The following is a 27,944-nucleotide window of genomic DNA, read 5'->3' on the forward strand; positions in this document are numbered from 1 at the left end:
CTTTGAGTTCCCAACTCGTACATTTCAATGAGGTGCTGAGGTCAAGGGGAAATAAGCATGGCCGCCTTGTTAAGAGGGCATTGGAATTTTTATAAAAGGTGCAATAAACATGTGGTCTTCACGCTGGGTACGTTATTTCCTAATTTATTTTCCATTGCCACATAAAGTGAATCAAAGCGCGCTCTTGTCATTGCAAATAGTAGATTGGAAATGTTAGTTTTTCATCTGGTTTGTTTGTCAGTCTGCAAATATTGTGCAGATTGTCTAGCGATGTACCAACGTCAGTTGACCATTACTAAAGATCACGTCAAAAGATATTATGCAAGCTAAACAATTTGAAATAGCTGTTTTACTCGTTTAAATAGTAAATATGTTGTAACTGAACTGGGTTTTATCCATTTTAAAGTGCTCACAGGTTGCACTTTTTCAGTATATTACGTAAGGATTATTTAAGTTACTTTAACAAGTGTATACTATATACAAATAAGTGTTACAGACGGGTATTTTTATAAACTTGGCAGCTTCGCATAACTCTACACTGACATTAGATTTATTTCGTCATGTTTACCATTGAAATGTTGCCATGAAGCTCCCTGTCACATATATTTTCTCATTTATAAACATTTTGAAAATATTCTGCAGTCAACCTTGTCATGTGCACTCTTTGGGTGTAATGGCATTGCATTTCTATAGAGTAGATTTTAATTCCCTGTAATTTATGATTTCCACCTGTTTTTGATTTTTTGCAGTATCCCATAGATTAATGGCTTCCAAGACCCCAGTGGGTTTCATTGGACTGGGTAACATGGGTACACCCATGGCTAGAAACTTACTGATGCATGGATATCCTGTAATTGCTACTGATGTCTTCCCACAGTCTTGCAAAGAGCTTCAAGACTCAGGAGCACAGGTATAAATGTCAATATTATGCCACAAATGTTGTCGATTGAGCTTAACTTGTATTGAACCCGGAATATTCCTTTAAATGAAAACACTGTTGTTCAGTGATTTGCTCCGTTTGTGTGACTAGATCACACACATTTGTGTGTTTATTGTAAGCCTATGAAAACAGTTGCACTTGCTCTTCCTCCCAGATCCTGGATTGCCCTGCTGAAGTGGCAGATAAAGCTGACCGCATCATCACCATGCTACCATCCAGCCCCAACGTTATAGAGGTTTACACAGGACCCAACGGGATCCTTAAGTATGTCCTCACAGAATAAACCACAGTATCTGCAGTAGCAGTTATCGTCTACTTGTTGTCTCCAAATTCAATGCAATCCTCGTGGACTGAATTTGAACAATTAGGAGATACATTTCATGTCCTACTTGACCAGTACGGTATAACTCAGTTTAGATTGCTTATATGAATTTGTTAAACTCACATGCTTGTCTGGTTCCCTTTTGTCCAAAATGTGGCAGCCAGATTGTTAACTGGAACTAAGGAAAGGGATCACATTTCTCCAGTACTCGCCTCATTGCTTTGGCTTCCAGTTAAATTTAGAGTTGATTTTAAGATTTTGCTCTTTGCATACAAGGCCTTGCGCAGGCTGGCACCTGATTATATCTGTGATCTTCTTCAGCTCTACTCTGCCCCCAGGATGCTTAGATCAAGTAATCAACTACTTTTATTTGTCCCTTGCTCAAAATGTAAGTCTAAGGGTGATCAGGCCTTTTCTGTAGTTGCCTCTAAGCTCTGGAATAATCTACCTTTGCACATCAGGGACTCGCCGTCGATAGTTGCTTTTAAATCTAGCCTAAAGGCGTATTTTTATTTGTTAGCATTTGATACTTTTTAAAGTTTTCTCTGAGTTTTAAAGTCAACTGATCATGCATTTTCTGATTGTATTAATCTGTTTAATAACGCATTATCATTATTTTGTATTATTTTCCTTTTTAATTTATTTCCCAAGGTTATTACTCTGTTTCTTACTGTACAGCACTTTGGTTCAACTCCTGTTGTTTTTAAATGTGCTCTATAAATAAATTTAGACTTGACTTTAAAGAGATCCTTCAAGGAAAAGTTTCCACTGACAGTCGGATTAGTAAAAGTCTAAGCTTAACCTAGTAAATCTATTAAATGTGTCTTAATTCTGGGAAAGTCTGAATCAGTTGTGATTTACAGGAGCTTATTTGCTTGGAGGGGAGTAATGCAAAACGCGGTATTAGCATAACATTTTACATAAACGAGGATTAGAGTAACAGTTTCCAACACTGCCGTGCAAAGGCAAAATGCAGTAACTAATTTGCTTTTCAAAACTGGGTAACACTTTTGGTCTCTAATAATCTGTCCTATGACAGACTGGTATGTCTCCGCAATGCTCAGATTCAAGTACATATCTAATGAGTGCAAATCCATGTGTGTATGGACAATCGAAACAAAGTCTCCAATTTCGGAGTTGGCACAATTACTGCATTTTGCCTTTGTAATGTTTAAAAAGACACATAGGTTTAATGCACACAATAACAAACAAAGCTGGGCAAAACTTATCAAAACCTTTTGTACGTAGAGACATTTTCACCTTCAGTGAGGTTATTTTCAATTAGAGCACAAAAAATACCTTAACTTGCTAAGTATGCCAAACTTGAGTGATGTCAAAGTGCTTATTGTAAAATGTAGGGCAAGGGAACAAAGAACGCCATGCATGTCCAATTTGGATTGTGCATAATTTTGAAGGTTTCTGAGCTCTTTTTGTCAACATTCCTCTTTTTGCCATCTTTTTCAGGAGGGTTAAAAAAGGCACACTTCTCATTGACTCCAGCACCATCGACCCTGCAGTATCCAGGGAGATGGCCGTTGCCGCTGAGAAGATGGGTGCAGTTTTCATGGATGCTCCAGTATCAGGAGGTATGACCAACATTGGTAACAACCTCTTGTTACAATAGACATAATGTCGCACTCATTTTGATTGACAGGATCACTTTATTTAGTTTTCTTGGAAGTGCTCTCTGTGGAGATGCAATTACAGTGTGACTCTTTTGTTTAATGATTAAACCGTGTTCTCACTCAGGCTTTTATTGTGATCAGTAGTTTCGCAGATGTATTGAGCGTCTCCATCTGTTTTGTCAGTTCTGTGGTATCTTTAACACTACCAAAAATGTCTTTTGGCAAACATTCACCTCCTATACATAAACTTTGTATTACAATTAATGAAACTTCTTGCAAATGGTGACAAGTCCATGAAAAATACTTGAACTATTACTTAAATTAAGGTATAGTTTTATCCAAGACACCCATTTCTTTTCCATGTTGGAACACTCATTACCCTTAAATAAAGTCATTACCCTTACTTAATTGAATTTGAGAGTTTTTACAAGCAATTTAATTTCTTTCATTAAAATTAAGTCAGTTTGATTCAGCCAACATAATTTAGTTGTATTAGGTCAAATCAATGTACTATAGTAGTTTTAACTCAACTTTATTAGGTTCGTCAAACTAAATTTACTTAGATTTATTTTAATTAATTTTCTTATGTTGGTACAATTATTTTATTCATCATTAGTATATGACGGGTGAGCAAGTGTAAGGACATTGAAACTGTCAATTTAATAGCAACTGCTTATAGAGCTAATCAAACATCACTTGAAAGTGAAAGGACATCCTCAACCTAAGCACAAGCACCATTCTTCACCACAATGGTAACCCCCAAAACTCCAACATAACAGACACTCTTTTTAAATACCGATATAACAGAACATTAAACTTGAACAAATCTCCTCCTATTCTCATCTTGCTGAAAAAGGCATAAAATAACACTTAATTTCAGCATTTGTTCACCCTATCCAGTCCAATGCAAATCATGCTGGGAAATGGAAATCCCCTGCCCAGTTTCATCAATGCTACAAAATTTATTCATATAGTCCAAACTCAAATGGATTAAGTAACCTTACATTTTTCAAATTGAATTGGATATAATGCAATAAAATCAAGTTGTGACAGTAAACTGAACAACCTGCAAAAATTGTTTTTGAGTGAATAAATTGACTTGAAATGAAATTAGGAATTAAATTGGACACTTTAGCCACACTTGAAAATGCCTCAATGTCTTTGCATTAGCGTAAATAACAAAATATAGTATATTATACTTTATATAATAAAGAAAGATGGCACAAGCAAACTTTTCAAGCACAACGTTTATAAACAAAAGTTATTAGGTTTCAAATAATAAAATAAAATATTTATTGTTCAAAATGAAGACATTTATATTTGGACACTTTCTGGTGGTCAAATTTTTGTGAAACAAAGCAATAGTTAATGTCATGAACTACACTTGTGGGTACTCTGGTTGGGGGCCTGTGTGAACTTGAAAAGAACTGACTTCATACATCCACTAAAAATCACATTGGGACCAGCTAGATAAAAATGATTGTAAAAATGGCATTATTAAAGCCATTTTTGTTTAAATGTAAAAGGTTTTTTTTTTTTAAATCTTTCAATGCAAATTTACTTCTGAGTTTAGGTTTGAAATTGTTTAACGGTCACTGTAGCTGAATCGTTTCCTGTGAGTTAATGGAGATGAAGAAACCCATGATTTTCCAGAAACACAAACACACTCCCAGTTAGATTATGTAGGGTTTCTGTGAAGGCTCTGTGACAGGACCTTTAATGGTCTGAGCCATTATGGAGGACAGCGCTGTCAGTAGCTTTTACTTTGATGGAGCCGTAATGTTGGCTCTTCCAGTGCCAATGCCTTTCATGTAGATAAAAGGCCATAAAGAGCTGAGAAACTGCCCTGAATAAGCACGTTTAAGCTGCACAATTCTTCTTCACTCCTAAGGCATTAAAGGTTTGCTGGATGTATGTTTGCTGATTGGCGTCTTTAGTGCAGACAAGCCTGTGTGTGTGTATGTGTGGACTAGGCTATAAAAAAGTGAATGGTTTTGTGTCCAAGCCCTTGGACTAGACTGTGATCTAATCCTTCCTTACCCTCTTAGCAATTTAAGATGATTTAACAAATTTCCTCTGATTATATCTTTATTTCCTTTTGGGTGGAAGCTGAGGCTGCCCCCGACCAAAGATTTTCCTAGTAGACGTTAGTTTAAGCCATTAGTCGACTAGTTGTCGCATGTTTATGATATTAATTTAATTACTTATATATACGTTTTTAGGGGGCATCAGAAAATGGTTTGAGTTCCAGGGCTGAGAAAGAATGTTATAAGTAACATTGCTAACACTGTTCTACATTACAGAGAAATACTAAACCATATGAGCTTTTAAAATAGACATTTTACAAGCGCACGCACGAAGCAAGCCACAACGACACCGGCAAAAGCGGTAATGATTCTGAATGTGTCGGAAAAATCAGCAAGGAGACTGTCTGAACATTTTGTTAATTTATAGAGAGAAATGCACATTAAGTTAAACATGCAGTGAGCGAGGTACTAATTTAGCTTCCCCACTCCCCACGAACACTTGGATAAGCCTTATAGCGCATATTTATCTAGGTTATCTAATGTTAGAATGAGTGGCCATGCTAAGTGGCCAACGTTAGTCTACTTGCATGTTTCAAATGATAAGCCATGTTTCAGGTCAATGAATGATGCAGAGTTTGCATGTCACCTTGGGGTCACCCTATACCCTCTCGAAATGATCCCACACTTTGGATTTCCTGCCCGACATAATTAATTACCGCATGGACCAGCCGTGTAAACGATCATGTTTGTCCGTCACTGACTGCGTGACTACCCCACTTCCTGTGGAGTTTTTTTTTTCTGCGACCAACCGACTCTTCTCATCGACTAACTTTTGGTCAACAATTAGGGCGCAGCCCTAGTGGAAGCCAAATAAAGGAGTATGAGATTTGTGATAAAACAACATTTTATGCACATTTGAGTGTCACCAAGAAAATAAAAAAATATAGGGTAGAGAGGGGTCAGATGTACCACTTTTTACATAAGCTGTCTTCGGCAAGAAGAAACGAGAGAGGCTAAACTAATGTGCCTAATTATATTTCGAAATGCCTGCTATCAATTTAAATAAGAAGCGCCTTGAACATAGGGCCATAGCAGTATGACTTCTCTAAAAGTAGTGGCCAAGTGACACAACTTACCCCACATGAGGGGTAAACTGTGTCATGTCAAGGGGTAAGTTGAATCATTTGGGAAAAGGTGAATGATTTATATTTTAAATAAAAACATAAATGAGAAACAAAATTTACTAATTTCTCTTTTCTTATGTACATCACTTAATTGCAGGCAGCTGTACATGATGGGCCCTTTCTAAATATATGGTCAAGAGATATCATGTACAGTTTGTTGATTAAGGGGGTGATATACAGTAGCTTACCCATTGACACATCGGACCTAACTCAAATCTAGCCAAGTCAAGTGTATTTCTAGAGCACCTTAAAAGTAATATCAGATCAAAAACACAATATAAAAATTGAATAAAACACTCTGTACCCACCCATCAAATCCAAACTTGGTACACAAACAAATTACAATGACTGCTTGTCTGTGGACTCAAAGGCCAGAGAGAAAAGATTAACCTAAAAGGGATAGTTCACCCCAAAATTCAAATTCATTCATCTGTCATCACATAAAACATGGATGGTGACTGAGGCAGTCAGTCCATAACATTCTGCCTAACATCTCCTTTTGTGTTCCACGGAAGAGAGAAAAGTCATATGGGTTTGGAACAACATGAGGGTAAATGGGTGGACAATCCCTTAAGACTTAATATATCAATAGTGTGCGTTCTTCTGTGCGAGAACAAATCATACAGAGGTAAACTCTTCAATAGCCTCAACAGTCACTTTTAAATTTTATCAGCTCCATATAGGGAACATTTATCAGACCAGACCACAAAACACAGCAGCACTAGTGCTCATGTAAACAGACTGACACTTCAGCTGTCCAGAAGGTGGCACTCCAGCCAATGTGACGCCATTGTGTGTGACAGTCCATTCCCAATGATATCCCATCCTTTGCCTGCGCATATGTGGTCTCTGTTGTGGAAGGCAGAATTTGCATGCATGTGTGAGATCATGTAATATTTTTTAAAGCTGATTTTCTTTTGATATAATTTTATCCTCTTGGCTTTGTGTGCGTCACTAAGGTTTGGCACATCAGATTGTGTTTCTTAAATAATACACTCGTAAAATGACGAATGAACACTGTGTCTCTCTCTCTCATTTCTCGCTTTTTGTCCTCTTTTGCGTAGATTTGTAATAAACTCAAAGGCACAAACCTCACCGTCTGCTGTTGTAGAATTGGACCCACAACAAACCCCCAGCTAACGTCACATGCTCTGAAACGTGGGGTGTGCGGCCATTGCCGTGTCTAACAAGTGCTTGGCTAGTTAACAGTAATTACCCACATTCCTCGGTTTTTGCTGAGATTGCGGCCACACTGTTGCTCACTCTCTTTCTAAACCTTACGGTGGGAAAACTCCGGCTCTCTTTGCGAGAGAGTGTTTGGGTCACAGTTTTGTGTGTGGTGGGATTCGGTTTGATTTGTATTTTGTAGGGTCGTGTTGGTACATTGCTCTGACGGTGTCTTAACCTCAAGTCAAGGATGGTACTTGCTAACATATGTAACTCATGATGTATATTTGTATAATGTAGTCAGCTGCCATATTCACATTCAACCGTTAAACTCCCCTTGGTTTTATCTAATTTATTTAAAGGGAAAATTCACCTAAAAATTAAAATTCTCTCATCATTTACTCACCCTCATGGCATCCCAGATGTGTAGGACTTTCTTCTTCAGAACACAAACGAAGAATTTTTAGAAGAATATATCAGTTCTATTAGTCCTTACAATGGAAGTGAATGGTGACCAGACCTTTGACGCTCCAAAAATCACAAAGGCAGCATCAATGTAATCCATAAGACTCCAGTGGTTAAATCTTTATCTTCAGAAGCTATATGTGAAGTGTAGGTGAGAAACCATAAATCTCCACTTTCACATTCTTTCACATTTTGAAAATGAATGTGGAAATTTATGGAAAAAAAAAATGACTTAAATATTGAACCATTTTTGGGTGAACTATCCCTATAAGCAATATAACACAAGCAAGAGTGCTGTTGTCCTATATATCTGCATTGTACCTGTGGCCTCATGCCTATGGCTTAATCACAGCCGTGCTGACAACAGTACAACTATGCCATCGTGAGTGTGATATTGCTTTTACACAACTTTTCTATGTACTAGAAATTAATATTGGCTGACTTTCATGTTTTCTGTTTTGACTCCAGTATCAACTCTCTTGAAACACGGTTTGCCCAATCAGATTGGAGGACCCGAACCACTGTTGTATAATATTTTATCTTTTATTCGACTCATTTAGGCCTTTCCAGAATGTGTTACATGATCCTCTTTTCTACTCTCTCACTGATATAACATTGCATGTGTGACTGCATGCATGAGAGCAGTCTCAATGGGACAGCCTTCACCGTATGTAGACCATCACTAATAAAGGATGACAATCTGCAGCTTTCAGATGGTCCTTTAAAGCTGCATTAGAAATGATAAAGAAATGTTACTTTGAATGTAACAAACACTTTATTTTTTTTTTTTAAACGAGTGGTGAAATATTTCTTGTGGTAATCGACATTACAGCAAAAATGCTGTTGATTGAGCTTAAGTAGTATTGAACCTGGAATATCCTTTAAATAAATGCCAATCAGGCCAGATTTGACAGTTAAATATAAATCATGAATGTGTCCTTCATTTTCAATCCAATTTCTCAGCTCTCCATGTGCTTTTATGGTGGTATTTGCATTTATTCCTTTGGCAGACACTTTTATCCATTTAGGAGCAATTATCTCTTTAGGTACCTTCCAGTGCATTCAAAGTATACATTTCATCAGTATATGTGTGTTCCCTGGGAATTGAACCCATGACATTGGTGTAGTTAGCAGTCTGCTCTTCCAGTTTACCGCAGGAACACAGTAGTTTAAATGTCTTTTGTCACATTACCTTGAAAAATTTACAAATTGATATTATGTTAATATTACATAATATAAATTGTATGGCATCTGAAACACTAAAAATGCATTTTAATTATTAAGGGCAGCAGAGACATTGAATTGGTCACCTTATGTCACCTTAGTGAATTAGTTTGTATGCGTTTTCTAAGTAAACGTACTTATTTGGCTCAAGTTAACTGAACTTAAGTAACGTTAACTAGTTACTAGTACACTTAACTAATCTGTGATTAAAGTATCTTATTTTATTTAATATTTACATTTAGTTATAGCACATCTTATACAGTATAAGGGAAATTATGACTAGAATCTTGGTTAGCCATATGGCACATTAGGTAACACTAATCACCCTAACTGTGACTTCACACAAATCACAACTATAAACCAACTACAACAAAACAACAATAGTCATAAGAATTAAACTATAAGTTTTTAAATAAGTTATTATTTTTCTACATAAGTTCCCTTGTTTTGACCAAACATCATTTATTCAAGGGCTTATGGGTATTCCACACAGCCACAATTTTGTACTTAATTATTTTGAGTTAGAACTCAAAGCCAAAGTTTAAAGAACACACATATTTGAGTTATGATTCCAAAATGTGATATTTCAAGTGTTGTTTAATTACAAACACTTGCAAATCTTTTTATTAAGGACAACTTTAGGATTTAGAGAGTAACAGTAACTTTTATTAAAACTAGTTAGAATTGTAAAAACTTAAGCTTAAATTAACAATTTTTTTTATTTTTTACAATTTAAGATAACTATTAATGTTTACAGTGTAGCAAAAGCATTTTTTTAATGAACTGTTCAATATTTTCTTTGCACCATCTGTACTATCTTGTATTCTCTTCAAATGCCCAAATGTTTTGTTATAAAGTCATTATTTGTATTGTTTTTAATGCAACTTTTTAACCTGTTCTAACATACTGAACATACGGCAGAGTTGTGGTCCATTCTTTTTTTTTTTTTTATGTGCGAATCTGTAAATCTCAGTGTTCACGTTTCATTGCTGCAGTTTTAGTTAAGCTGTTCACATTTTACTCACTAATAATTGTGAACAGACAGCAGATGCCCCACACAATAGGTAATTTGGATTTTGGGTTGACCAGAGAGGTGGGACTCCAGATATATCCTAATGTAGATCAGCTTTCCCTGTGCTGTTTTCTGGCACCTCATTAATATATCTGCCCTCTGTTGGCCGGAGCAGCAGGGGGAGGACGAAGCAGGCTGACAGATAGGTGAGTGACAGAGGAATTAGCATAACAAGATCCTCGCTGGGAAGGCCAGGGACTGGGAGATGTGTGTGTGAAGGGGGTAGTCGGTGTCTGTCCTGAACTCCAGATGGAAACAGACCCATAGCAGCTGTCTAACTGGGCCTCTTATATAGCAGTGTGTGCATGTGTTGATGTGTGTGCTTGTTTGTTTATATTGTTGAGTTTGATTGATCTGAAATCATTGAGTGAGGAAATATTCTAAGACTTTGTTTTAAATGGATAGTTTGACCAAAAATTTTTCCGAACCCGTTTGACTCTCCTCCATGGAAAACAAAAGGAAATATGCAGAATGTAAGCCTCAGACACCATTCCCTTTCATTGCATTTTATCCATAAAATGGAAGTGAGTAGTGACTGAGGCTAACATTTTGCCTAATATCTTGTTTAATATCCATGCTAGAAAGAAAGTTTTATGAGTTTGAAACAACATGAGGATGAGTAAATGATGACAGAATTTTAAATTTTGCTTGAACTATCCCTGTAATATCTGTGTAGTCTTAGAAGCAGCAACATGACATGTAAATGGTTGCTGCAGTAAGAGGAAGTGAATGAAAAGCTGTCCATCATTTTCCTGTGTCATCTGGTATGCACTTATGCCCCCTGTTGAGGAACTGTCTCTCAAAAACCAAAGCCAAACCCCTTGTCCCCCTTAAACAGTTACTGTCTGATGTGTATGTATGTATAAAAGTGTGTACTTATCACCCAGAAGATAATTGTCATTCTTTTAAGCATCTTTTAAGTCCTCTATTTATGGATATTTTTAAAATGCTGATGACGGTACTTATTAAAGGAACAAGTGTGAAGGGCCACTAATCAGCATCCTTATGAGCCAATATACTGATGATCCTGCCCTGGAAGTTCATTGATTCCAGATCATTCTTCACTTGTTGTCCACACTCAAAGAAACAGCACGGTCGCGTGACGATCGCAGTGATTAAAGTCCTGTTTATCAGAATGATGAAGATTGTGAGATAATCCAATAGCACACAGCTCCCCTGTTTATGTAAGACTCTAATGTGACCGTGCAAAGGGTTGCATTTGTGTGTTTGTGGTGGCTCGTAAACTTTTTTTTTTTTTTTCCTTGGTGAACTTGTCAATAGTATGCCACATTAGTCCTGCTGGTGTATGAACTGTTGAATGTTTTTTTTTTAATCTGTGATTTTTCTCATGTGTTTTTATTTTTTTATTTTTTTATATCCAGACCAAAAATATTATGTTCGTTTTGGTGTTTTTAATTTGTTTGAGAAAATACCTTCTCTTGGTCGTAATTATAAGGTTTAACCACATGAAGCTAGTAAATATTTTTTGTTTACGTTCCCACTGCATTAAAAGCCAAAGTAAAAAAATAAATAAAAAAAATGTTGCTTTAGCATTCTGTGCTGCATGAGAAAGACTAAATTGGCTAATCAAAATTTGGTTTGACTGCCTTGGCTTAGTTCAAGCAGTTTAGGCATGATGAGGACTGTGTGCATTTATTGGCCTGATTATCCAATACCGCTTTGATCGTAAAATTAATGAATCATTGACATCCTCTGATATGACGTCTTTAAAAATGTTATTTTATTGAAGTTTGCCTAATGTTTTTACAGCGGTGTTTCTAGTATTGGAAACTCAATAAGAAAGGTTCCTAGAATGTTCTCTAGAGAGATATCTTTAATGGCCTGCCAGTGCAGTCATTTAGAGAGACTATCGCTTTTGAATCCCTATTGTCTGTTCCCAATCAATGCTGGTCTTTTTACAGTCAAAAAGAAAAAGTTATTGATCAGCTCAAGAGGCTAACTGATAGATTGCAAAAAGGATGTGTGTGTTTGTTGGGGTGGGCTGAAAAAGCACTGATTTCATCATTTGGAGTCTTTATTACCTTCAGCAGAAACAGAGGCTTGTAGAAAGAAGACGAGAGGTGGCATGGGGTTTTAATTTACACATAATAAAGGATCAGAGATGTACAACTCGATGAGGTTGTTTAAGCTCCTTCAAACAGACTTATTTTGCCTGCATGGAAAAGAGTGTTTTAAAGTTTGTATCCACAAATTTAGTTTACTGTAACTGTGCCGCGAATTAAATGTCTCAGTGTTTTAAATAGGGGCTTTGAGAACATTTAAGATCCTGGAAAGTGAGTTTGTGGTACATGACAGCACAAACAATTGTCTATGTCTCCCTCAGCACTCGCATCACATGTAGATTTTGATTTCTTTAATCTTATAGATTATAATAGATAATAATCTCAGGGCTGGTTTGTTTTTTGTTTTTTTTTTTGCTAAGATGCATTACGTACATTCTGTAAATCCTGTCATGTCCCTGTGTTTGAATAAGAGCTATACAAGAGACTGGAATATTATCATTTCTACATAAATATCCCACTTAATACATCTACTTTTCAATTAAATAAATAAATGTACATGCAATATTGATTTGAGTTTAAAATAGCCTTTGTCTGTGTGTTCATTATTGTTTTAACTTTACATGCATTATTAGCAGTTAAATTATATCCTAATTAATGTTAAAAAGTTTCTCTATGAATAGTAAAGTAGTTGTTTTGCTATAATGTCCAAAATAAAACTAAAATGTATACTGATTCCTATTTATATATAAACTAGGCATATAAGCACTCACACATTTACACTTTGTGACAGTATGTATTGTTTTGAAATGCAGTTTTGAAGTATGCTTATTAACGTTATACAGACTTTATTATGTGTGATAAACCAGTTTTATTACAATGTCCAAACAAAACAAATGTTAAAAAAGATTTTTTTGCAAGATGTATACTGATTTCTATTTATATATATATATATATATATAAACTTGGCATATAAGCACTCGCACATTTGCACTTAGCCACAGTATGCAGAATTTTGAAATGCTGTTTTGAAATATGCTAATTAATTTTGACTTCATTATACGTGTTACAATAGTGTCCAAACGAAACAAACAAAAAAAAAAAACGATTTGTGAAATGTTCACTGATTTCTATTATAAACTAGGCATGGAAGCATACATTTAACACTTTGTGACCGTATGTAGCGCTTTGAAATGCAGTTTCGAAATATACCGTTTTGAAATTAATGTTATAAAACTTCATTATGTGTGATGAACCAGTTTTATTACAATAATGTCCAAACAAAACAAATTTTAAAAATGTTATTTGTAAAATGTATACTGATTCCTATTTATATTTATATTTACATTTACATTTATGCATTTGGCAGATGCTTTTATCCAAAGCGACTTACAGTGCACTTATTACAGCGACAATCCCCCTGGAGCAACCTGGAGTTAAGTGCCTTGCTCAAGGACACAGTGGTGGTGGCTGTGGTGATTGAACCAGCAATCTTCTGATTACAAGTTTTGTGCTTTAGCCCACTACACCATGTACACCATGTTATATTTATATAAACAAGGCATATAAGCATGCACACATTTACTCTTGGAGACTGTACGTAGTATAAAGGAAATGACAGACGCTGATCTAATGAGAGAATTATTGATGACAGATAAGTACGACAAAAATCAATACAGACCAAAAGGGAAGTCATTAAGTCTTTCCTTTTCCTTTCTCTCCCTCTCTTTCTTTCTCTCTGTCTAGAATCAGCTATTTTTTTCTTAGTCTTTAATAATTAACTTCGGCATTATTAGCTTCTCTGTATAAACAGCCTATTCATTAGTGTTGACATATGCACAAACAGACCACTCACCTCAAAAAACTGGATGCTTTTTTCCCAGAATGTATTGTATCTAGTTGTAAGTGGGTGATATAAAGTGGGATGCGAGTTTTTATGTGTGTGTATTCACATGGGCGTTAAGGGGTTTTAGTGCAGCAGATGAGATTTTAATGTTAAAAAATGCCCAATTTTACTGCTTTAATTGCATTCTAATCGGGCAAATCCCCAGACACACACATCTATGTCAGCAGCCTTAAAAAAGACCCCTCCCATGTAGAACATGGCACGCTTTAACATGATTGGCCATGCTTGGTCCTTTAAGGCGTGGCGCTTAATTGAACATGATAAAGTGTAAAGTTAATTACCCCTTAGAGCTGTCACTCATACCCCAGGGGGCGTGTTCACTTAGGGGGAGGCGTGACGCTTCAGGCACAGCTGTCGTACGCAAGTGTATCTGTTTGTAGGGAGGAGGACAATGGACTCTTGTCCTCCAGAGAGTTGTGAAGGATGATTTGGACAATCGGCTTTTAAAGGCAAACACTCAAATGCTGTCCCACTGGTGCCAGACAGCTTATTAATACCCTCCTCTCCCTCAACACACACACACACACACACACACACACACAGTTAACTAAATCCTGACCTGCTTAACTTAAATTGGCAGCATTATGTTTGATTCTGTATGATACTTCTCAGCTCTACAATAATTGCTTGAAGGAGATGATGATAGTCACATCATAATATATTATTCCAGTGGATTGTATGTATTTTATGTACATTTATATTTTGGAAAGTTAAATTATGTCACCTTAAGTTATAGGAAATATCCTTTTCACTGGGACCACAACCCACATGAACAAAAATATATCTTGGAGTAACATGCTAACACTGTGGTAAATGAGTATGTAATCATTCAGTCTCTTGTTATACTAAAGTGGCATGGCTTTACCATCTGATACCATTATTGTACCTTGGTGCCAAGACAAACTATAAACATTGTGTTACAGTAAAAGTTGACAATGAATGATTCTGAGCACAGTTTGAAATGGTTTTTAAAAGCATGACACTGTGTTTCTTTCTCAGGTGTTGGTGCAGCAAGTCTGGCTAAACTCACCTTCATGGTAGGCGGAGTGGAAGAAGAGTTTAATGCTGCCAAAGAGTTGCTCACCTGTATGGGAGCAAACGTAGTGTACTGTGGCCATGTGGGAACTGGACAGGTATATGCAGGCAAACATGAATGTCCTCTCAACTGTTACCTTATGTAGTGTGCCAGATGCAAGCAAGCTCACACACTAACACTACCCACAAAAGTACTGTGGCAGTACTATGGGACTTTGATGGTATCATCTATGGCAGCGTTTCTCAAATTAGGGTCCTTTTCGAATATCCATGGGGTCCTTGGGAAATCCCTGAATTGTGAACATTGTGTTGCAATGTTGTAAGCAAATAAGTAATAAAAAGCAATAATAAAAAAATCTACTCGATATAATGCTATTGACTAGTATAAAAATACAACATAACAGAAGTTTTCAATAACATATTCAAACAACATATTTTAAAAAGTTGTAGATTCTGGACCACAAATTTAAGTGTGTGGAAATTCGCTTATGCCCATGGTAAAAGGGATTACTCTTTACACACGTTATTTACAGGAGTTTTTGCGGATGACATTGGACAGTATCCATCAAACATTGAGACACGAGCTGTTGCTTCCAGTAAAAAAGAGAAGGGGTTTAACAATGTGTATTTCAAGTTATATCAACCACAATGAGTGTGAATATTCACAAGCCACAAATGACTAGCACTGGATTAGCAAGGTCCCCATTTCTGAATGTATATACTTATAATTATTTTGCTTAATCTCGCTAGATAAAGTATGCTACTGTCATATAAGATATGACTGCTGACAATCCAGCTGCACGTCAAACATGATCATATTTCCTCAGACAGAGTCCCTTATTTTTACCACCATCTGTCTAATAGTGGTCAGTTTAAGTTTATTTAATTGTATTTATACGGTATATATAATTTCCACTTCAGTATAACTGTCATTTATGTGAATATAAATCGCGTCCTGCTGCCGAACGGAAGAGAGATGTAGGACTAGCCTACTTATGAAAACATTTTATTCTCCCTTTCTTCCTTTTTATTTTCAGAAAAGCAAGAAGTGACAGTTAACAATGACATAATTTGAAACATTAAATTATGATTAAATTGTGTTCTTTTAATATTACTGTTATTTTATCAACAATAATGTGAAATTATAGTAACAAATAAAAACAAATTAATCAATCCTCAACTGTTTTCCTTCAGAAGAATATGGTACTTTATTTACACGGCTCAGCCTTAACATTAAAACCATAGACTTTGTCAGTTCGAACCAGTCTGGCCATTCTCTGTTGACCTCTCATCAACGAGGCATTTCCATCCACAGAACTGCCCCTCACTGGATTTTTTTTGTTTTTGGCACCATTCTGAGTAAATTCTAGAGACTGCTGTGTGTGAAAATCCCAGGAGATCAGCAGTTACAGAAATTCTCCATGGTCCAAATCACTGAGATCCAATTTTTTTCCCCATTCTGATGGTTGATGTGAACATTAGGTGAAGCTCTTGATCCGTATCTGCATGATTGTATGCACTGCATTGCTGCCACATGATTGGCTGATTTTATAATCGCATGGATGATTGTTGGTGCCTGATGGGCTGGTTTGAGTATTTCTGTAACTGCTGATCTCCTGGGATTTTCACACACAACAGTCTCTAGAATTTACTCCGAATGGTGCCAAAAACAAAAATCTTACAGTGAGGGGCAGTTCTGTGGATGGAAATGCCTTGTTGATGAGAGAGGTCAACAGAGAATGGCCAGACTGGTTTGGACTAACAAAGTCTTTGGTAACTCAGATAACCATTCTGTACAATTGTGGTGAGAAGAATATCATCTCAGAATGCTATTCTGTGATGCGGGTTGGCGCTGATTTGGCGGCACGGGGGGGACTTACACAATATTAGGCAGGTGGTTTTAATGTTGTGGCTGGTCGGTGTATGTGTAAACTCATGCTTTGACTATAGGGGGAAATTATAATAATTTATGAAAAGATCAGTAAGCTACTGTTTGTGCTTTGTAGTGTTCTCGTGATGTTTCGTCCTGTGAATGGCACTAAAACCTCAGCTGAGCAACGGACTGTCTCCCTAACTTCATTTTATGGTGTTTGTTTGTGCTGTCTTTGATATGAATAGTTTTATTGTTGTATGTCCCACTTTTAAATAGCTGTACAATCGCTGGATGTAAATGTAATTGAAACAGTTTGCAAAGTTTTGTGCCAGACTCGAAAGAACAGCAGTGCCCGGCCATACTGCAAGCTTAATATCGTATGTATTTAAACTTATTGGAACTCACTGAGATCATATTTATACTTCTAGTAAATAATATCATATTTGTTGTGATGGTGGTGGTGGGGCAGGGTCTGCAAAGAATTTGGGGTTATGAAAGGGGTCCTTGGTTCAAAGAAGTTTGAGAAACACTGATCTATGTTACTTTGATATACGTACTGTATACCATGGTAATGAATGATTACCATATTCATAAACCAAGGTTTTACATGGTACTTCAAAGGATGTACAAAACACATGATATTGTAATTGTCCAAACCATGTCCAAAAAACAATGGTAACACCGACTATACACATTTATTGTAGCCAGTGTGCTGTATTTTTAGAGTCCCTAAAGACAGTTAAACAGACTGTATAAAATGTCAACTTAGTCTCATAGAATGAGCATTACTATAACTGCATTTTTGCAAACTGACTTTTACCTGCTGCATTCCACATTTAGCCACAGTTTCCTGGTGAAATTAACACTAGAGGTGCTATAATAACTGTGCTTTATTCACTGTCACACATATCACGACTACAACGGCTTATTATGACTTTATAAACACTTATTTTTCATTCTATTTCTCACACACTGCCAAGTTATGATATCGAAACACTTTTACTATAATGCATCATTTGAAAAATTATCAATTTTAATGATTGTATTAGAGTTACCTGCATTTACACACTTAATCCAATGTGATTAGCTTCCGCAGTAGCTCACCTCATAGAGTGTTGGACTTTGGACTCGGAAGTGCTGCGGTTCGAGACCAGTCAAGCAAGCAAGCTGACATGTGAGACGAGAGTGTCATAGAAGCGACATGAGATGACATGGTTGCTTTAGAAAATTTGGTTTTCTCATTTTGTTTTTGGACCTCTCATTTCATTTTAGATCACTATTGGTTAGGTTAAAGTTTTAGGTTAGGGAGGTACATTTTACTCATTAAAACCTTCATCTAATATTCACCTTTAAAACTTTGTCTTTAATGTCTGATTACGACACCATTTCACTCACATTTCATGAGACCAGGATGGAAAATGTATGTATTAATTCTGTTGTCTATGTGTTTATTGATGTTGATAAATAACCAAATGTTTCTTCAAAGAATTTAAACTTCTGTTTTGGCTGAATGGATGTTTTGTCACTTTCTCTTTCAGGCAGCGAAAATCTGCAACAACATGCTGTTAGCGATTGGCATGATTGGTACAGCAGAGACCATGAACCTCGGAATTAGGTGAAGATATGTGTGTGTGTGTGTACATGTTTATACTACATTGTGGGGACCAAATGTCCCCACAAGGATAGTAAAACCTGAGATCACCTACATTGTGGGGCCCAGCCAGCGGTCCCCACGAGAGAAATTGCTTATTATACATACTAAATTATGTTTGTTTTTTTTAAATGTAAAAATGCAAAAAGGTTTTTGTGAGGTTTAGGGTTAGGGGATAGAAATTATCGTTAGATCTGTATAAAATCCATAAAATGCATGAAAGTCTATGGAGAGTCCCCATAATGATATAAAAACAAGTGTGTGTGGGTGTGTTATTTTCACAAACTACATTCCTGAAAGTTATGCTACATTTTATTGGATTTTTTTACCCAAAATTTTTGTAAGACGAGCACTTTGTTATTTGGCCAAAATATTGACATGACTATAACCATAAGGATGTTTTTCCATTTTGTAGTTAGCCTTTTTGCCTCTTGTTATTGATACAATAATGGAGAGAGGACATAAATGACAGTAAGCGAAATGGGTGTTCGAGTCACACCAGATTGAAACTCAATGTGTGAGACTAAGGGTTCCCAAACGTCTTGGTCAAGTGAACCCTAATGACCTAAATGAATTACTATACAAATTTTTTACATTTTTTTTTAATTATTATACATTTTGGTTTAATTTAATTCACCATTGGCACTTCTATCGCATTCTCACAAGCACCCTGCAGTTCCATCACAAACTCCTAGGGGTTCATGAACCCTTTTTTGGAAAACCCTACTCTAGGCAATGGCTTTTCTTTAGAGGTGCAGTATGTAAGATTCAGAAACCTTTGTTATTTATGACACCTGTGGCCGTTAAGTGAACTGCTGCCAGCTACCTGTTGCTTGTGCTCGCGCTCGCGCTCGTGCACACACTCCATAGGGACGTGATTCACCAGCGTCATGCTGACAGATGAGGTAGCATAATTAAAATTACACAGTTATGACTGTTCTACTACAAACTTTGAGACTAAACTAAAATTACTTATCAGCTAACAGAACATACTGATACACACATACAGCTACACACTTCAGAACTATACCAGACAGTTTACTGCACTGTTATGTTGCACTATTGTATGTTTTGTATGTCATATGTTGTATTACGATCAAGAAACCAGTGTATTTGCTTAAATGTATCCTGTATACCTGACTTTTAGTATAAAGAGAAGATCGTTGAAATTATTTGAAAGTTATGAAGCAAGGTAGCTTGCAATTCATCAGTGTTAGCAGGCAAAAATTACACAGATCAATCCTTATGGCACTATATTTCACATGCTTTTCAGTAATGTAAGCTTACCTGTCCAATAAGATGAATGGCAATTCAGGGTCGGTTTTAATCCCCAAAACCGAATAAAGGTCCCTTCAGGAATCAAATGCCCTGCAGATGTTTACTATAGTTTTCGCTTGACCACGATCACGTTCCCGCTTAGCCAGATTGGATTCAGTAGATAAATGTTGTTTTTTTTTTTTTGGCAGTCAGTCAGTGTTGTGCTGGGAGCCGGCCGTTTGCTGGATTCCATCTCTAAGATAACGTTACCTTGTGTTGCAGTTTGTTGTTGCTGTTGAATAGCCGAAGAGAAGCACTGAGGCAAGGCTCTCGGGAGTGCGCATAAACGTCACATCCTATGGATTTTCCCGGCAAAACCGACCCGCTCCCTTTGCATGAAAATCAGTCTACAGGCTTTAATAGGCAAACTAGGAAGTCCGGGAAGGGCTCATTTTTTTAAGTTGTGTTACAAGCTGTTCACACATTGGCGAAAAAAAGGTGAATATTACATGAAAATTGTTACACACTGCATCTTTAAAGAAAATTTCACCTGAAATGAAAATTCAGTTACTTACTCATCCTCATGTCATTCCAAACTCGTGTGATTTTCTTCCATTAAACACAAAAGATGTGGGGCAGAATTTTAGGGACTTGCAGCCTCAGTTCCCATTCACTTTTATTGAATGGAAAAAAAGATTAACTAATCTGTCCTTAAAAGATTTCTTCTCTGAGTCTCTACTGATACTTACAGTATCTCATATATGTTTATATTTACTTGATTATTAGAGTGAAGCCTTAGAATTGTAGCACGCACCAAGTGATGTCATGCCTCCTCTTTGGAATACCAGGAGTGTGAAGGCACGTGCACACTCGTATAGACATATCCAGACTCATTTAGATGCCTTGGATTCTAGGCTGTCATAAATCTCCCATGCTGCACTGCAGCCCGTCGCAGTAAACCTCATGTAGGGAATGTAAAGAGCATGTGCGTTTGGCTTATTGGAAGATATTATCATTTTCTCCTTCCATCAGAAAGGAAGGGTGCACTCTGGAAGCATAATTAATCTCTCACTAAGGAGGATTATTGGTATTTATTCACCCTTCATGTTGCATCTTTTGTTCTTCCTGTTTTCTCCTTGTTCATCACTCCCTTCCTTTTTTTATTTAAGCACTCTCTTTTTATTTCTAATTTCATTTCTGGGTATCTCTGGCCAATTGTGATGTTTTGCATGGAAAAGAAGTGTCTCCAAAAAGACAGTCAAGTGACCCCCCCCCATCTGTCATCACTTATGCATGCATATGCTGCTGTCTACACTTTAAAAACAGTAGCTGCAAGCGCGAATAAGCCCTGTTTTTTAATGATGCCTGTGTTTCTTCCCACATACATGCAGAATAAAGATTGAAAAGGCTTTGAAATTTCCAGTTCATCCACCATACAAGTGCACAAGCACACAGCCTGTGTACAGATGTTTAAAAATATAATAGACATTTGGTAATAAACTAGTTTGTTGCCTCTTAAATTCATTAATAAAATGGGGCTCTGTGTTTGCTTACAAGAGTATGTATTTACAGCTTAATCCTGGGAGCACCAGGATTTGATGAAGATGAAATGAGAACAAGAAGCATAGTTTATAAAGAGAAGTCTTTAAAAAACAGCCCCCTTCTTATGCAGTGATCAAACATCAAACGCCGCTAGGTTATTTCCTCTCCTTTTTCTTTTACTGTAATTTACTCATCCCGTTTAAATAGACTCGCACATCTGTTTCGATTTCACTCACTGTCGTTGTATTAACCTGTGCACACTTAACACTGCCAGATTTTCATGAGTATCCTTTGAAAGCACTACGTTTCTTTCTTGTTAATTAAATGTGCAAATTATTTGGATAATGTCCATAGGAGCAGAGCTTGTGTGTTATACAAAGTGGTGTTTAGCATTTTAACCAGGAAGGTACCTCCCCTTCACACACATGCTCTCTCTTTCTGATTTCTTGTGCTGAGAGAGTGATTTGTGTTGTAGCAGAGAAGCCAGGTTGCATTTGAGGCAGTAACCTTTTCAGTCACTGACCCAGAACGTGTGTGTGTGTGTGTGTGTGTGTGTGTGTGTGTGTGTGTGTGTGTGTGTGTGTGTGTGTGTGTGTGTGTGTGTGTGTGTGTGTGTGTGTGTGTGTGTGTGTGTGTGTGTGAGTGAGAGAGCTGGGGGAAGGGTGGGGGACGATGTTGAACATATGTCACCGGTTGTCCCCAAGAGACAGAGAGACACAGACATAAAGAGGGAAAGTGAGAGAGAGAGGAGCAGAAAGGGAGATTGATATGGGGTCAGTCAGTGGGCTGTTTACAGACATTAAAATCCCCCAAAAAACAACTGTCAAATGACAGGGTAGCGCAACCGCTTGCTCTCAAACACACACACACACACACACACATAATTGAGATTAGAATTTCCAAAACAGTCTGTAAAAACAGACAGTGTGGGATGGATGGAATAATAGAAAGGGGAAAGAAACAGACTTTTTACAGCTGTGTGTCCTTGTCTCTTAATTATTGCATAGACTTATAAAAGTTTTTGTGCGTTTGTGTGTGTATATGAAGGCGCGGTCCTGAATGAGAGACAGGTGGAGTTACTGTATAACTGCTCTTAAACACTCATCATAGTTTAATAGACATAAAAAAGCTAAAAAAGCGCACTTTACAGTCTTACTACCACTACCACTCCAGCCTGTGTCAAGTCATGCTTGATGTGGTTATTTATGTTCTTGTAAAAACAAGAGACGGCAGCTCTTTGCCCAGTTACACATCATCCCTAGATTTACCTCTTCTTCTCTTTGTCATTCTTTTCTTTCAAATTGGCTTTTTATTTTCTTTTTTTTTTTTTGTCAGCTGCCTCCCCATTTTTTTGTTTCAGTAAACAGTCTGCTGTCTGTAAATTTCTGTTGTTGTTCTTTATTAGTGGTGTTTGCCAAGGCAAGTGTCAGTTACTATTGCTCATACTGTACTTGGGGTTAGCAATTCGTACAATCTCCTAACCCTAAATATATTCAGCATGTACCTCGTATTGCACCATTTGTGTTACGGACATGAATGATACCTCAAATCGGATGGCTTGTTGAGGAATGGTGTGCTATTAATTTTTCTAGTGATCAGACATAGAATTTTCTACTGGTAGATGAAAAAATAGGTACCTGGAGGACATTGGGCTCTTTTGGCCTAATTCGGACAGTAAGCAACCACAAAGCATGGGGTAAAAAAAAAACAGTCAGAACACCTTGGCAACCACGTAACAAAGCCCTGGAAAACCATCCATCACCCTTGCATTGAGGTGCTGAGTTTTGCATGGGCAAGCACCAGTCACGTTTTCTTCAGAAAATGTAAAAACCTAGTTTATTTTTTTTTTTGCTTATCAGTTTTCTGCTGCTGTTCTTTGTCATACAGTGTTATTTGGATGCACGAAGACTGTTATGGAGTTGAAGCTGTGAAACCCATTTCAGTCCAATCTACTTTAAATGCAGTGCTGAAAATCACCCGTTACTCTTACGGGGGGACAGATTGGTGGGGCGAGTTAATAAGACAGCTGCTTGTGTCAGTTTTATTACCCCTGCATTTGTGTGTGTGTGTGTGTGTGTGTGTGTGTGTGTGTGGGACAACATGCAAGAGAGAAGAAAATGATGAACTGTGGCTCCTGTTAAATATCAATACTGTATTATCCAAGCCCACTTTCCACTAAGGGATGAGTTGATCCTGAGCCTTAAGGTCAGCAGCCTGTCTGACCTCTGCCCTTTGATCTCTCTCTCTCTCTCTCTCTCTCTCTCTCTCTCTTTCTCTCTCTTTATTCAGATTGGGTTTGGATCCGAATCTTCTAGCGACGATTCTGAACATGAGCTCAGGGCGATGCTGGTCCAGTGACGCATATAACCCCGTCCCAGGTGTCATGGAAGGCGTGCCGTCTGCAAACAACTACCAGGGAGGCTTTGGCACTACACTAATGGCTAAAGTAAGCAAAAGAGGCATTCTGTGTCAACTCAACCAGTGGTCCTGTGCTCACAATTTTTTTAACTTATGAAAGAAATAGAGAAACTAGGATCATAGCCAAAATATTAAATGCCATGGAACAAAATATACACAGAATAATTCATTATTTTGTAGAGGGGGTTCAAAATGACTTTTTTTGCCTATGATTTTGGATCAAAATTACAGATAAAAGAATAACCTTAGAAAGATGGCAACATCATTATTTTATTTTTACACAGAAATAGGTAGGTATATTTCTAAAATGTATTGGCTTCAGCACCCCTTGTTGCATTATGTGCCAGTGATCTGAGTCAAAAAATGGGAAAAAAGACTTTTCTTTATTAAGGCGTTCTGGCTTTACGAGATGGTAAATAGTAGTGCTTTGATTTCTGAACATGCACGATCTTACACTTATTATGCTTAAGCTGACAACGCGTAAGGTCGTTTCTGATTTTTGCTTTTGTTTTTTTTGTTTTTTTGGTTTTTTTTTTTGCTTTCCCAAAATTGGAGTGCCTCTAACTCCAAAAGTTTTAAAGATATCTAAATATCCTTTTAGATTCTGGTTCAGAACAAGCTTACTTTTGGTATCTTTTTATTTTTAAGGCCCAAGGTTAAATCTTAGAGATGTTGGGTTCCATGCATACATTTTTAAATTTTACACATTTTCAATGGTCAGAAGCCAAATGTGGGTAACATAGTTTGAAGCTAGTGTTGTCCAACAAAACAAATTTCTGAAGTACAAGTTTTGTTGAAACTAGAAATGTACCTTTTTTTCACATCAAAACATTAATCTTAAAATCTCCATCTTCTAGAGTACAAAAATACACTGTTATTAAAAATAAGCAACACATGTGGCTCTCCAGTTGCAATACCTACATCTTTAGGGGTCAAAGCACCAAAGGTGCATACTTAATTACTACTTAAAGCAAAAGGGTTAAATACCCTCTCATAAAATCATAAGCAATTATGAAATTCATGTAAATTTTGCAATTCAACTTTTCAGTAAAATTGTTATGCTAATAATTTGTAATGAAAAGAGTTATAGGATATGATAGGAAATGAGAAAACTGTTGAATAGAAGCATTTAAGTGAACTCAAACTTTTGAACCCCATTGTATACAGTGGAAAGAAAGTATGTGAACCCTTTGGAATTAGCTGGTTTTCTGCATTAATTGGTCATAAAATGCAATCTCATCTTCATCAAAGTCACAACTATAGATAAACACAATGTGCTTAAGCTAACAATTATAATCTTTCTTGTCTTTATTGAACACATCCCATTTGACATTCACAGTGCTGTGGATAAAGTAAGTGAACTCTTAAATGTAATAAATGTTCGATCATCCTTTGGCAGTAGTAACCTCAACCATGCATATCCAGTAGCTTGCAGATTAGACCTGCACAATATTCGGAAGGAATTTTGGACCATTCTTAGACCTACAAACTTACAGAACTGCTTCAGCTCAGCCATATTCTTAGGATGTCTGGTGTTAACGGTACTCTTGAGGTCATTCCACAGCATCTCTATTGGGTTAAGATCTTGGCTCTGACAGGGCCACTCCAAAAGGTAGATTTTCTTTTTTCAAGCCATTCTGTAGTGGATTTACTTCGATGTTTAGTGTCATTGTCCTGCTGCATCACCCAACTTCTACTGAATTTCACCTGGAGCACAGCCCCCCTTACATTATCCTGTAGGATATCTCGATAAACTTGAATTCATTTTTCCATGATGAAGGCAAACAGTCCAGGCCCCGAAGCAGCAAAGCAGGCCCAAATCATGATGCCTCCTCCACCGTTCTTCACCGTTGGGATGATGTTTTCATGCTGGTATGCGGTGCCCTTTTTATGCCATACGTAGTGCTGCATGTTCTTCCCAAACAATTCAAGGTTAGTTTCATCAGTACACAAGACATTTTTCCAGTAGCGTTGTGGAGTGAATTTTGGCAAACATCAGGCCTGCAGCAATGTTTTTGTTGGAAAACAGCGGCTTCCTTTGTGGTGTCCTTCCATGGACACCATGCCTGCTAAATGGCTTTCCATATAGTAGACTCATGAACAGAGATGTTAACCAGTTCCAGTGATTCTGAAGTCTTTAGCTGTCACTCTTGGGTTCTTTTTTTTTTTTTTTTTACCTCATTGAGCATTCTGCGGTGTGCCCTTTGCGTCACCTTGGCTGGACGGCCACTTCTAGGAAGAGCAGCCACAGTACTAAATCGTCTTCATTTATAGACAGTTTGTTTAACCGTGGATAGATGAATATCTAAGTATTTTCGAGATAACTTTGTAACCCTTTCCAGCTTTATGCAAAGCAACAGTTATTGATCGTAGGTCTTCTGAGAACTCTCTTTTTTTTTATTGTGAGGCATGGTCCACGTCAGCAGATGTTAATAGCAAACTCAAAATGTTTAAGTGCTTTTTATAAGTAGCTCTAACCCACACCTCCAATCTCATTTCATTAATTTGATGCCAGGTTTGTGAACTTCTGACTCTAATTTGCTTTTGTTGACGTCATTAGCCCAGGGGTTCACATACTTTTTCCACCTACACTGAATGTTTGAAATATGTATTCAGTATGTACAAGTACAATACATTTATTTGTGTGTTATTAGTTAAAGCAGATTGTGTTTGTTCATTATTCTAACATAGATGAAGATCAAACCAGATTTTAAGACAAATGTACACAAGAATGCAGGTAATTCCAAAGGGTTCACATACTTTTTCTTGCCATTGTATATAGTTACTACCTATTTCATAGAAAATAAAAGGATAATAATGGTGTCTTTTCACAGGATCTTGGTTTAGCCCAGAACACTGCTACCAATACCCGAACCCCAATACCTCTTGGCTCTTTGGCGCATCAGATCTACCGCGTCATGTGTGCCCGTGGCTACGCTAACAAAGACTTTTCCTCCGTCTTCCAGTTCCTACGAGAGGAGGGGGTACAGTAAGCCTGTGTAACAGTACAAGTGGAAGTGACCCAGACAGACTCTGTATGGACAAAATGGAGATTATGTTCGGCTGGTTTTGTGTCGATATGCATGTGTGTCTATTTTGAGAGGGATCTTGGGTTGAACCTAATGATTATTTAGCATTGAGATTCCAATACCTCTCTGTTAGGTTCTAGCCTGATGCTGATGAAAATGGTGAAGAAAAAAATTCATAGAATTTTAAAAGCTCCTGATTTAATGAGCCTGTCACATCTGATCCTATACCTCTTAAACTCAACCTCAAATTCCACAGTTAAAGTTTAGTTCTTCTCAGGTTTTTATGACTGGTTTAAACTGTTAGTCTGATACATAACCTTGCTTGCATCATATGGTTGTCTGCAAATGTTTACACAGTCATTTTTTTTTATTTTTATTTTTTATTTCATTGGAAGAGAATAATCCTACTTTGCCCGCATTGGGCAGACCCAATGGGGTGTTTTCGGTTGTGAGCCAAGATTGATTTTGCATCTTGACTTATCAAAAGCTGCTAAAAATAGATAAGTTACTGATCTTTAAGACATACCTCATCCCGATCAGTTTTGCTTAAACTGAATCCAGACTGTGAATTGTTTTACAAAAAGCCACAAATCCCTCCTTTTAATCTGGAGTTTGCGCTTTTCAAATGAAAACCTTCACATAAAGTGAAAACGTTCACATATTTACATTCTGCAGTTTCCATCTTTTTTATTGATTCCAACTGTCATTTATTTGTCTGTTTATTTTGCCATTGAACAAAGGGTTTTAAGCCACCCCAGTGTGTATGTACATATGTGTATTTGTAATGCTGTATTCAGAGCTTTATAGAGGTCCTGTTGAGACTCACTCTAAAAGGAGACAAATGCCATCTGTGTGCTAGGCACACACTCACCCAAGACTCATGTTGTGTCCTCCACACAAAATGTTCTAGTTGACATTATTTCCTCAATAAAGAGAAAGTTAAACACCTAATCAAGTAATGCACTGCATCTCTTAAGCAGTCTCTCTTCCATTATGCCATTTATGACTTTCTCCTATATTACTGGTGTGTACTGAATGTATGTTAAATAAGGCTGTTTATGTTTGATGTCTGTTTAAAGGAATATTCTAAGTTCAGTACAAGTTAAGCTCAATAGACAGTATTCGTAGCATAATGTTGATTACCTCCGAAAATAATTTTGACTCTCGTTTATTTAAAAAACAAAGG

General features: G+C 37.0%; 1 protein-coding gene across 2 annotated transcripts; it reads left to right on the top strand.

Annotated features, from left to right (window-relative positions):
- Nucleotides 1-27,944, top strand: LOC127425484 (3-hydroxyisobutyrate dehydrogenase, mitochondrial-like). Of its 2 annotated transcripts, XM_051671543.1 has the most exons (9): nt 1-127; nt 750-910; nt 1,095-1,204; nt 2,727-2,848; nt 14,953-15,086; nt 18,400-18,476; nt 23,601-23,757; nt 26,421-26,466; nt 26,564-27,944. In XM_051671543.1, exons 1-9 carry the CDS (start codon nt 58-60, stop codon nt 26,668-26,670), a joined length of 984 nt encoding a protein of 327 aa, XP_051527503.1. In that variant the 5' UTR covers nt 1-57; the 3' UTR covers nt 26,671-27,944. The 2 variants fall into 2 exon arrangements, with proteins under 2 accessions (XP_051527503.1, XP_051527502.1); XM_051671542.1 differs by lacking the exon at nt 26,421-26,466 and having other exon boundaries at nt 26,564-27,936.

Source organism: Myxocyprinus asiaticus, chromosome 34, assembly GCF_019703515.2.
Source record: "Myxocyprinus asiaticus isolate MX2 ecotype Aquarium Trade chromosome 34, UBuf_Myxa_2, whole genome shotgun sequence".
NCBI classification, from domain to species: domain Eukaryota; kingdom Metazoa; phylum Chordata; class Actinopteri; order Cypriniformes; family Catostomidae; genus Myxocyprinus; species Myxocyprinus asiaticus.